Source organism: Ictalurus punctatus, chromosome 25 (genome assembly GCF_001660625.3).
Source record: "Ictalurus punctatus breed USDA103 chromosome 25, Coco_2.0, whole genome shotgun sequence".
NCBI classification, from domain to species: domain Eukaryota; kingdom Metazoa; phylum Chordata; class Actinopteri; order Siluriformes; family Ictaluridae; genus Ictalurus; species Ictalurus punctatus.
In genome coordinates this window covers 11,730,288-11,743,509 of record NC_030440.2, presented here as the reverse complement: position 1 = coordinate 11,743,509, position 13,222 = coordinate 11,730,288, and the positions used below count along the sequence as shown (strand labels likewise).

The 13,222-nt window shown below is 42.1% G+C and overlaps 1 protein-coding gene across 1 annotated transcript in view; it reads right to left on the bottom strand.

Annotated features, from left to right (window-relative positions):
- Positions 1–13,222, bottom strand: part of scfd2 (sec1 family domain containing 2) — a 143,985-nt gene that overhangs the window by 128,848 nt on the left and 1,915 nt on the right. Inside the window, exon 2 of the mRNA XM_017456245.2 lies at positions 12,855–13,023. Coding sequence (XP_017311734.1) covers positions 12,855–13,023 — 169 coding nt within the window. The remainder of the gene's footprint in view (positions 1–12,854; positions 13,024–13,222) is intronic.

Genomic DNA, 13,222 nt, shown 5'->3' with positions numbered 1-13,222 from the left:
CTGGACTGGTTCAAAACCAAAAACCTAAATCAGTCAAATGGCCCGTCAAAGCCCCTGACCTCAAACTGAATCCGAAATTCGCTGTTCACCAACCATCTCCATCCAATCTGACAGAGACTGAGTAATTTTGCCAGGAAGAACGGGAAAAATATCAGGATCCAGATGTAATGTACAAATCTGATAAACACTTGCAGATGTAACAACAGCCAAAGGTGGTTCTACGGAATAATGAATCAGGGGGGTGAGTACTTACGCAAGCAACATATGTCTGCTTTTTTGCTTAATTATCTGTGTCACAATAAAACAATTTTGCACCTCCAAATGTTAGACATATTGTCTAAATCAAATGGCACAAATGCTGATCAAGTCCAGATGTGGAATAGTTCAAGACTGTACCGTTCATGGCTTGACTGTTGCACTTCTGAGTACTAGCACCAACCCTTGTGATTGATTTCTTCATAAAACTATCCTGCACTTGTCTTTAATCAAATGGTAAAAATAAGTTCCATAGCACTTTTATCTCTATTGCCCCATCAATGTGTAAATGCATGAACTGTGTGATCTACAAAAGACTTAAGACTCTTTGGAGAAAACGCTTAATAAACTTGTGTGTGCATTAAACATCGCTCCAGAGTTATGAGTGAGCAATAACAAAGTCGTCTAAGCTCTGGAAAATGTCAGACTGAATAATCTAGCAATATTATAAACTAATAAACATGTCTGCTCATTAAGGCTCTGTTTACCACTTAATGTGTCTCGCTCTTATTGCAGAAATACTCAACAATTATCTGCATTCAACCCGGAGCAATGACACTATAATTATAGCCATTCGCTAATTTAAGCTAATCACCCGCACATTCACGCATTTGAAGCAAGCCAAGACACCTGATCACTACTGTGTGTGAGATAAGATTATACTGTGCATTGCAGACTCTATTAGTGAAGTGGGAAGGAAAGAGAAGGTGAAGGGAAGGAAAGGGAAATGCAGGGAAGTGCATGGGAGTGAAGGGAAGGGATGGGAAGGGATGGGAAGCGCAGGGAAGTGCATGGAAGTGAAGGGAAGGGAAGGGAAGGGAAGTGCAGGGAAGGGAAGGGAAATGCAGGGAAGGGAAAGGAAGTGAAGGGAAGGGATGGGAAGCGCAGGGAAGTGCATGGAAGTGAAAGGAAGGGAAGGGAAGTGCAGGGAAGGGAAGGGAAATGCAGGGAAGGGAAAGGAAGTGAAGGGAAGGGAAAGGAAGGGAAGAGAAGTTCAGGGAAGGGAAGTGCAGGGAAGTGCAGGGAAGGAAAAGGAAGGAAATGGAAATACAGGGAAGGGAAATGCAGGGAAGGGAAGGGAAGTGCAGGGAAGGGAAGCGCAGATAAAGGGAAGGGAAGTGCAGGGAAGGGAAGGAAATGGAAATGCAGGGAAGAAAAGGGAAGTGCAGGGAAGGGAAGGAAAAGGAAATGCATGGAAGGGAAGGAAAGTGCAGGGAAGGGAAGGAAATGGAAATGCAGGGAAGGAAAGGGAAGTGCAGGGAATGAAAGTGCAGGGAAGGGAAAGGAAGGAAATGGAAATGCAGGGAAGGGAAGCGCAGATAAAGGCAAGGGAAGGGAAGTGCAGGGAAGAGAAGGCAAGGCAAGGCAAGGCAAAACAAGGCCAGGGAAGGGAAGGGAAGGCAAGGCAAGGCAAGGCAAAACAAGGCAAGGGAAGGGAAGGGAGGGTAAGGGAAGGCAAGGCAAGTGAGATTCTGGATGACAAAATTATAATTCCTAGGTAACTCAAGAGGCCTCAAGCAATCGATCATCTTTTTTCACAGATATTACATATACCAAAGACATACAGAACAAAAGTATAATGCAAACATCTTAGATTTTTGTCTAAACTTATTTCTTAGCTGTTTATGTGCATTAGTGTCAGGAGAAAAGAACTATTTCAGTCATTTTGCAAATATAAAGAGGTATTAAGCGAGGGACTCTGGGACCTGCAGTAACGGGAGTAAGTGTGAGCCGAAGTCTGCAGGTGCTGTAGTCAGTCAGCTAATTTCCTTACAAAACTGGATACATGAGAGAAATGGTGCCATTTTAAAGGCAAAGGTTGGTCACACCAAATACTCATTCAGGTTTTACCATTTATTGCAGTTTATAATCATTTTTTTTATATTTAGAAACATTTCATCATTTTTGAAAGCATCTTTGCTTTATAGATTGTTTTTCTGCCTCAGGCAGTGCACAATACTGCATGTATATTATATACAGAAATATCAGTAGACATTTTTTGCTTTCTATTGCAGGTCTTATTGCAAAGTGTATTTTGTTGTAAACATTCTTCTCATTCCTGTGCACACAAATGTGATACAAGCTTAAACTTTTCGTTGCTACGCTCAAATTTGAAGTTGTGATTAATGCATTTTTCACTCTTTGTGCACATATACCATTTATATCAATACAAACTATGTCCAAGCACAAAAGAAACACACTTCATATTCCAAACCCTCCCATCTGCTAGTCAGTGCAAGTCATCGGAGTTCCCTGAACAGCAAATCTTAGTGATCGGACAAGAACGCCCCCCCCCATACTCCACACGTCTTAATTCTATTTGTGTTTACTTCGAGTATGACTTTAGACGGATTAAGGTCATCAATAATGGCTGTTTACATGCTAGTTTCTTAAATCGTCTTAATTTCGGATTATTGTTGTCCATGTAAACGTACTAAACTGTCTAGAGGGGTTTTAGTATTGCATGTCTGAAAATATTAGATTTCTCAAACATGTTATTCACTACCAGTCAGTGCTGTGCTGTTCGTTATATGTTCCTCAAGGGGTGTGTGTGTTCAAAACAGAAATGCATACAAAATATAATATACATTTATAATATATTTATAATATAAATGTGTTCCAAATGTCACATTAATATCCATCAAAAAGATCTAACTCAAGTTGAGAAAAGAAACTACCGATGACGGTAAAATACTCTTTGAAGCAAAAAAAACAAAAACAAACAAATAAACAAACAAAAAAAAACAACCTAACGCATTTTCTTCAGATTAATGACATTGAAACAGATTTGCAATGGATCTGAAGCCAATCCAGGAAACAGTAGGTATGATGTCAGGACGCACCCTAGTTGGGACATGGTGCCAGTCCCATCCAAAGTCTCCATGCACACACACATTCGCACGCTCGTTCACACATAGGGGCAATTTAGAAAATGCTGGACTGTTTTTTAGAGCTGTAAGGAAATCCGTAGATGTAGGCTGGGAGAACATGTGAAAAGCCACACAGACAGTAACCCAAGTGCAGGACCGAACCTGGGAGTCTTACTTCATCTTCAGTAGACGCTTGATCTTGGTCAGTATACCAGTGGGAGCTTATACCTGGGACACTGGCCCAAGGCAGGCATATATACGTCTGTCTCGGTTTTGATCCCTCGAGAACGAGACCATGCAAGCTTGGGTGCATTTGAAAATAGGTCGAGCGTGCAAAAAGTGGAGCCGAGAATCAATTCCCAAATGAATAATGGCAATCCTGTGATTGAATTGGAACGAACATCACTGCAACTGAAAATGTCATCTATTCTTAAAATGTACTGACAGCAGCTTTATAGGCAATAGTACAGAGTGAATTTCCTCCTGGTGGGGAGCTTTCTTCCCTTCAAAGTAGTAGAGACTACTCTCTTGCCATTACATGCCTTCATTCCCTAAAGTGTTTCTGGGGCTCTGAATTCCCGTATAAAGGTTGACCTAAAGGTGCTTTATGGCCGGTCTGTTTGGCCATGCTGGTTTCGTGATTCTGAAACCTGCACTCTTCTTTCTAGGGCCTCTTGAGCAGCAGGCCCAAGGAGCATCCCTGGCACATAGGACATGTTTTGCAGGGTTGAATTACACATCCAGCAAGGCAAGCTGTCCTAACCAGACTTACCGTGTGTTTTAACCATTTGTAACTTGGAGAGTTCTAATGCCAGCAGTAGAACAAAAGAGGTAAAACCTCCTTAAACGCACTGAAACCTCATCCAACAAGTAACAAAAGACCCCAGATAAACATCTAAGGAACTGCAGGCCTCAATCACCTCAGATAAGTTCAGCGTTCATGATTCCACCATTAGAACGAGACTGGGTAAAAACGGTATCCTTAGAAGAGCTGCAAGGTGAAAACCACTCGCCAAAAATACCTTAGTGACCCCCCCCGGTATGAAATTCTATGGACTAATGGGTCGAAAGTGGAAGTTTTTGGAAGACATGCATGTCTTTACGTCTGCTGTAAAGCTAGATGTAAAAACATGGTGGTGGTAGTGTGATGGTGTGGGGATGCTTTGCAGCTTCAGGGCCTGAGTGACTCGCCATAATTGACAGAACCATGAATTGTGGAATTGTGCTCTCTACCAGAAAATCCTAAAGGAGAATGTCCAAGTAATCAATATCTGATCTGAAACTCAAGCACAACTGGGTTATGCAGCAAGGCAATGAGAATAAGTCCACCGCTGAATGGCTAAAAAGAAACAAAAATAAGGTTTTGGAGTGGCCAAGACTTGACTTGAACCCCACTAAGATGCTGTGGCAGGACCTTAAACACATTGGAGAGCTCAGTTCAAGCTCAAGAACCTTCCAATGTGACTGAATTAAAGCAATTCTGTAAAGAAGAGTGGGCCAAAAGTGAAAGACTGATCTCCAGTTATCAGAAGTGACTGGTTGCTGCTAAAGGTGGCACAATCAGTTAAGTTTAGAGGGCAATTACACACACACACACGGTCTACAAGTCACACTGAACTCATTTACACACATCTGCCTTTATTTATCAAAGTCTATCCACAACCTTATGAAAACTCATGAGAAAGGATCCCTTCAAAACAAACCGACAAAAACACCAACCCACGGCAGCTACTATTACAAAGACACACACAGAGGCATGTCTCACACAACCGCACATGAAAATACAGAGAAAACCTCTACTGTACAAACTAAATAAGTAGTGCTGCCCTCACACTGCTAGTAAAAATGCCAGCGCTCTAGCAGGTCAAGAAGAACAATTCTCCATTCAGCAGTCTGACGTGTGTGAGGTCTCCCAGTGCAAGTCAAACCCAGTGACCACCCATACCACCCCAAACACACACACACACCATGCCAGCCGAGCGCCTCAAACCTACAGCTACTGTAAGGCACTCCAGTATTACAAAGGAAAATAGCCTGCAATCAGGAGAGCTAAATTAACCAGACCTACTATTAGAAGCCAAAAATATAATCTTTTTATAAATATTATATAGACTTTTTCACTATGTATGCCTAGAACAACACAAAAGGAGTCATTAAACGTATATCACAGCAGAATAGAATATGGGTGAGGCCCACCAGTAACAATAATAATAGCTAAAGAAGGAAAACCTAAGCCAGTACAATCCAGGGGTCTCATTTATCAACCGAGCATATACAGAGCTTCGTGCATAAAGCCGTGCAGCCGCAGGTTTCTATGCATAGTGTGATTTATCAAGTTCTGCGCGTGCACGTGGGATGTGCTTATATTTCCACATACTTCTGACTATAGCGGGTTAACTGATTACGAGGAGCTTCCGTCCCACTTACTGTCGGTCACGTCCGATCAAACGTAAAGTAAAATCGCATAAAAGGAAGGTCTAAAGATGGACTGGGCCGCTACCTTTGCGGAAGGATGAGCGTGAGGAGTGGATCTTCATTCGGTTTAGTTTGTCCGGAGCAGTTTTAGTCGATGTCTACTCTAGGACGTTTTAGCCACAGGTACATTTCGAAAGAAATTGGAGACAGATCTGGGATTTCTGGGCGGCTGTGGCTCAGGTGGTAGAGCAGGTTGTTTACTAATCCTAGGGTTGGAGGTTCGATTCCCGGCCCACATGACTCCACATTCTGGAGTGTCCTTGGGCACGACACTGAACCCCAAGTTGCTCCTGATGGCAGGTTAGTGCCTTGGATGGCAGCTCTGCTACCATTCGTGTGTGTGTGAGTGTGTGTGTGAATGAGCTTTGGATAAAAGTGCTATATAAATACAGACCATTTACCATTTCCCAACCCAAGTCACATAATCGCTCCCTCCGGGGTTTAGTGATCGCAGAAATGAACGGAAAATCATGCAAACTCTGCAATATTTGGAGAAACTTACAATTTTTCAAAACGGCCACAGATTTTGGGTCGAGGCGCTTCACATGACGTCGACACGACGCACGTTTGCCCGAAGGCCCTCTACGATTCACGCGAGTCGAACGGGAGTATAGCTAAAAGGTCTCGTTTACCTACAAACAACGCTGTGAAACGCGTTTTCCGCAAAAAAAAAATCTACAAGCTGCATTGTAAATTTTGAAAAAATGCCGCAGCAATCACAAAAAAAAACCCCTCGAAATCCTGTTTGGCCTGTATAACACGTCTAACTTTCGTTCAGATCGCTAACGCCACAATACATTTCCAGACCAGACGGCGAAATCAAATACGACAAATTTTCACATCATCGGGAATTTTTAAAAGTAATCGGGATAACCGAATACACAAATGCTTATAAATTATTTTTTAAATCGTATCTATTTATTAAACAAACCACTCACAAAAGTGCCAAAGAAACCATTCGTTTTGCTCTACTTCCTCGTCTCTGAAGTTCACCTCCGCAGACCTTTCTGCATTCTCCACATCATCCGTAATGACCAATGTGACTACTCATCACCTGGCTTCTCATATGCACAATCTGAAATGGAAATTCAAAACACTATGTAATTGACTCTGCTCTAAGTAGCTTAGAAGGTGGAAATTTCAAACATAGGCTTGCATCACATGAAGTGCCTATGTGCTCTGGATGCCTTCTCTCTCTCTCCATGATTTCTTTGAGTGGATTTAAAAAAAAAAAAAAAAAAACCCTTGATACATCATTAACGATAGTAAACATTGATTGATGCTAGGACAGAGGGTCAAGGTGTCAAGGAGGTACCAATTAAGAATACTGAGAAGAAACCAATAGAATCATAAGGTACATTTGCTTGCTGAAAGTGGCCTGGTTCTCCCCTAATGAACTTAAAGAACTTCACCTCCCACTGAGCTTAAAGAGGAGGAGAAAAGCCGAGCCACCCAGAGCGAGCGAGAGAAAGAGAGAGAGAGAGAGAGAGAGAGAGAGAGAGAGAGAGAGAGATTTTGCCCACTCGAACCACATGAGAGGCAATGGGAGGAGGAGAGGAACAGATGACGAGACCCGCCTGAGCGTAGAGAACATGACGGGTACTGGAGGTAGACATATACCATGCACGGACTCACGAGGCATGTATGTGCACTCGAAGACCTTGTCTCAAATGGATTAAGCCCAGAGGTTGTCCTTCAAGTCTGTGTGGACCTACAGTACAGGAATCACAAACATTTAAGACAGTGATTTACTACATTCCGGGATGTCGTACGGGTTAGTGATTGTACAGTTGCACGGCACTACTCCAATAAACTTGTGTGTTGATGTTTTTCATCATTTTCTTATTCGCTGACTTTATGGCAATATCCACACTACTTTAAACTTTTGCACAGTCTTTCGCAGTAATGTTTGGTGGCAAGACCTTTTAGCTGTAGGGTTGTGCCGATAGACGCTGATATCGGGGATCGGTGATAGAGATACATCAAGATGATATTTGAGACTCGTTTCCCCCACTGTTAACAATCCAACATCGCACTGCTAAGCACAAAACTATGCTATGTACACAGCGTCTGTGTGTACGTAAGTACTCATGCGATATATCTTTGGAAAGCTAAGATTCGTGTGATTCGATTGATACAAATTGTTTCAAGATGCAATCACAACAGCAGCTACAATCAACTGCACCTGTCAGCCCACCGACATACAAACAAACAATTACAAAATTGACGCAACTCGCATATGAAGGCTCATAGTAATCCACTGATCGATAACATCCCAACAACTCCGTTTAGCTGTTATGTTCAATGAACGTGAATCGAAGAGAGCTTTGTCTGAATGTGTGCTTTGATGATGTCACATGATGTGTCTCGGCCCAAGTCGGAGGACAATCTGTGGTAATTATGAAAAAAAATTTCAAGGTCCTCCCAATATTGCGGAGTTTGCTCGATCTTACGTTAATTTCTGCGAACGGAAAAACAAAACAAAAAAAACCCCCAGGAAATCCTGAAGGGACCGTGCAATTCTAAACACACCTGTGTTTTGTGAGTGTTCATAGCTCCGGTAGCAATCGCAGCAGGTTTTGGGTCAGAGATAGAGGGGTGGGCGATATGACAATCTTAGATCGTGAATGACTCGAACGTCTCCACAATCTGTTTTTACAGAGAGATCGCACCGTATACTAAACGCATTCTGTCAGACAACCAACCATAGCAAGTTGATTCACGAACTCGACTTTATTCTATTTGCTAGTCCAGCTCACGCGCTCCCTGACGGACACATGAGCAAACTAATAATAGCCAAGAGGAGGCGGGTCCTTAGCTTGGGCTTCCTAATCGGATTGTTTAGCAACACATCGAATGCTGTGAAAAAATTCTGAATTGGTTATATGGGACTGCTGGAATTTGGGCAACAGAAACAGCGGAAACAATGCTTGTTTGCAAAATATGCAAAGGCAAGCCTGTCAGACCGAGGAAACATGACACACAAATTTGTTTAAACAAAAAAGTTTGGTTGCTTGTTCACTAACTTGCAAAACAGTCCAAACATAAAACCAAGAAACCAAAAAAATGTGACAAACCTGTGGCGTTGTAGAAACCCCCAAATTTGTAGTAATTTGTTGTCATCCCAAAACAAGGTCATTTGTAAGTTGTAGTGACCCCCATCTAAGAACCGGGACAACCAATGTGGATGCAATGAGATTTCAGACATGCATATCAGCCCATGATGTACTCATCATCACTCAGGCGGTCTTTAATACGGTGTACAGTATCGGACTGTTGGATACAAGGTTCTTGATTCGATACACCTGCGTATTGTACACTATATTCAACAGGCTGTATAATAAAGTGGTCTATTCCTCATAAAATACCACTTATGGAAGATATAATCTTTTAAACCTAATCGAACCCACACTGCATCTGAAAAAATAACTTCGTTCTCTTCTTGAATCAGAATAGGAAACACCGGCAGTGTGGCGCAGAACTATGTTTCCCATCAGCCTCGGCACATCACACGTACTTGAGACAGGTTAGAATCTAATCAGCACTTGTATCTAAAGTGCACCTATTATGGTTTTTCAGATATTACCTTTCATGTAGTGTGTTATAGAGCTGTTTGTGAATGTGAAAAGTCTGCAAAGTTTCAAAAATCAAAGCACAAGACAAACAGAGTTATTGACTCCCAAAAGCAGGAACCGATTCTGAACAGCTGAAACGAGTCGTTAGTGATTCCAGAATTACTTCCTGTACTAACCTACGTAGGTTTCTTCATTGGCTGCTCTCTGACAGACGGAGCTGAAACTCGTGATAATACTGGGCGTTTCCTTTTCAGCACATGCTGACATGTGACTGGTAGACCAATCACAACAGACTGGGACTTCTGACCAACAAAAGCAGAGTATGCTCTCTGAAAGGAGGAGTTTAGAATGAATCATTTAACGAGTCGTTTGTGAGACTGGGGGGAAAAAAGGTAATGCTGCAGTTTAAATTATGAGCACGTTAAAGTGTTGTTGTTTTTTTTTTTACGTCGGATGCACGTAAATCTATTGTATGAGAGCTTTTAAACAAAATTCGTCACGTTTCAAAACAATAATAGATGCACTTTAAGTCCTGTCTTTGGTAGCACTCATGGTCTAACTTTTAGCACCTTTGCCTCGTGTTTCCTTAACGTTCCCATGTTTGCCAAGGCATTGGTCATGTTCTAGAGTTTGTTTTGGTGTTTCACCTACTAAATGTTATCCTGACAGTTCCATGTTGTTCAGAGTCTGAACGGATCACACAGACACTGAGTAATTATTACATTACATTTATTCTGCTTTCATAATGTTGGGCATTTTTAATAAACTGAAAATGGGAACCTGAGGCACACTTTCAGGCGATGCTTATTCTTGCTGTATGGAGACAGTGTCGTTTCATATTGTACCCAATTCAAATTTTGCACATTGCCTTGAACTGCATGTACAAGGTATTTGATTCTCTAGTACATATGCCCTAACTCATCTTGTCTACAGAATCAGAGAGGGAGAGAAGCTCTGATGCTGTTCGCTGGTCCTCCTGCATCGCCAGCTCTATGCCATCTGGGCCACAGTCAGCTCCTGTTTATTGCAGTGGAGATCTGGCAGTGTGGTTTTGCTTGACGCTGTGGTGCTACTGCAATACAGTAATGACTGTGATCATTAGTGGGGATGTGGTGCTGGTGAACATCATGTGGGGTTTTGTGTCCGTGTGTGTGTGTGTGTGTGTGTGTGTGCACTGTTTCAAATGTGATGACTGCTAATAATTTCACCTATGATGTCATGACCCCATAGTCTCAGTGGGAGATTTAATCAGGTTTTAGCAATCCTGCAATCAAGTTCCACTAAAGCTCGTAACTTCAGACCTCCTACTAGGAAGACTGAAAGAAAACAACCCCTCAACTCAGAAGGGGTCAGGAAGATCTCCTCATCCTCACATGACATCATATCAACATGGCTGCTCAGAGCATCAACAGTAAACAAAGTAAGACGTCTTTACTTTTAGAAGAGTTGTATTGTATAGACTATTATTTCAATCAAAACACACACACACACACACATACACACACACACACACACACACATATAGTCATGTGAAAAAATAAGTACACCCCATGGAAATTGTTGGCTTTTTTAACATATTTGGACAAGCACCTCCAGAAATTTCACTTTATGATTTCGGAGTTAGGATAACTGAAGCATTAAATGTGTCTCTCCGCAGGGCAACAGGCTAATCTGAGAGTAGACCTTCTAATGCTACTAACCTTATCTGTCAGATCCTGAACCTTAAGGACTAATTGTGCTTGAATACATTAACTGCCTGTCCAATACTCAGTCTGACAGCAGATCCAAGAGACTGTATACTGCGTTCCTCAGTGCTGCTTTTAACTTTAGGCTAGAAGTCATCATATAAAAGTCATGGCATCATCCATTAAGTCAGCCCTTATAAATGCACAAATACTAAAACATGATACTGGAGTTGATCTGGGAGCAGGTTCAAACACCGGGTGTAAAGCGTCTGATCTCTAGCCTGTTTTTATTGCCCTGTCCAAAGATGTTAAGGATTAACCGCAAAAAAAGCTGAACTTGCTTAAAAAGTGTTTTTACAATGACACAACTAGTTCATGTGGCCAAAACAAGGCTGAGTTCAAATGCAGGGCAATGAGGTCACACATTTCCACTCACAGCAATGACTCGTTATTCTGAAATATCTCCAGAGACTTGTCACATAATGGAGAAGAGCAGAATCACTCAAGTAAACAGAAACCTGTGTGGCAGGATGTGGTAATGACGTGACATCAGTGAAACAACATCGCTTATTATTTGTATTATTCTAATACAGACCGTCTCAACCTTTTCGTAACTAAAGCCACTCCAACCCCTCCCCCCACTGGAGGGGACCCGGTATATAACCTAATCTATAATCTGTTTAGATTGATCGATCGATGAATGATCAAAAATGTTTCTGGACACTATAACTACTTTTAAAAACTACTTTTTACTCAGGCTCTCACTGAGCAGAGCAGACGCAGAGAGAGGTGAGAGTGCAGCGGGAAAGAAAGACCTCGCGCTTGCAGGACAGTACTGGTGACATTTGGAGAGTCGCTAAGGTTTGTCCAAAAAGTCACTAGATGCTTTTTTTTTTTTTTTGCAAAAAAAAAAAAAAAAAAAAAGTCTCTAAGTTGGGAACACTGGTCTGCACTGACAGCTAGATAAAAGGCAGCTAAGCTCCGCCTCTCCCAGCAAAAAGAAAATGCAGAGGGAGAGGGAACGCGGGGTTTTTCAGTAAGCACATTCTATTTGAAAAGCAATAAAATACACCGAGAACACAAATCATGTGTCCGTGTTTATTTTCTTGAAAACAACCCCCCCCCCCCCCCCCCCCCGTGTTGAGAACCACTGTTCTAATACAAATAGATTAATTTATGATGGCTGGAGTAATAGTGGAGCAGTATTCAAAACCACACGGCGGGTTTTGTACTTGCAAGTGCATATCTGCCAAAACTCATACGGAAAACTCCAGTACTCCCTCCGTATTTCATACTCAATCGTTTCCTTTCGTCAGAGGCAATATTTGGGTTAAAAAAACCCAACAATTCGGTTCACTTTTGAACCGTTCAATGCTGCCACACGTACACACGCGGACAGTAAAGGCACAATCGTACAGACTCTTATTCAATGCTCCACAAATAGTCCTAAAAAGGGGGAAATAACACCTTAGAAATAATTTCATGAGACTAAATTATAAGGTTAAAATAAAAAATAAAAAAAAAACAAAAAAAACAAACAAACAGATTTTGGTCAAGAGCTGAGGTTCATTTTCATGCATGGAAAGCTGACCTTAAATACAGCAGAACTGAGGCAAAATAGAGACAGTACACCCAATGCTTTCACCCACTACAGGGAAACATTTTCATCCATCACGTGCATTTTCAGCAACTGTACGAGTTCACTCTCATTTGACTGCTGCTCGGCTTAACGACGGAAATTTTCCATAAGCGGAAGTCGAAAAGGGGGTTTGAAGTGAAATCTGCCGTGTAGAATTAACTAAATTAGCTAAGTTACTTCTTCGCCTACAGACAAAATGTCAACCGTGTGTCTTTAAGACACTCAGGCTGATGATGTGAATAGACCCAGAAAGCTGAGATTTCTTACTGTGAACCGACTCTAGACTCGGTGTCAGTGTAGATGTACTCAGTGGTATGTCACTGCTATTGTTCTGAATCAGTGTGGATGTCCTTACTGTGTCTGTCCCAGGCAGCCAGGAGCCAGGACACCCTGTGCCTCGGCTGTGCGCTGAAGATGCGTCAGCTCCAGCATGTCTACTTGAACATCGGTCACGTGACCCGGCAACGGAGGCAAAACAGACAATATCTTCTCCACCAGGCTGTCACCATGATGTCCCACAGCTCCTGTGTAAGAGAAAAGGAATCACCAATTAGAGTCAAAATGGCTGACGGTGAGCCATCTGAAAACCTTTCAACCTGAGCCCATTAACGAATTATAAACATGATGTGAATTTAACTTTATAAACTCTGAAGTACAGTTTCGAAACGGAAGGCCAGAAAAGAAACATGAGAACGAGGGGAAGAGGGGATTTCGATTGATAAC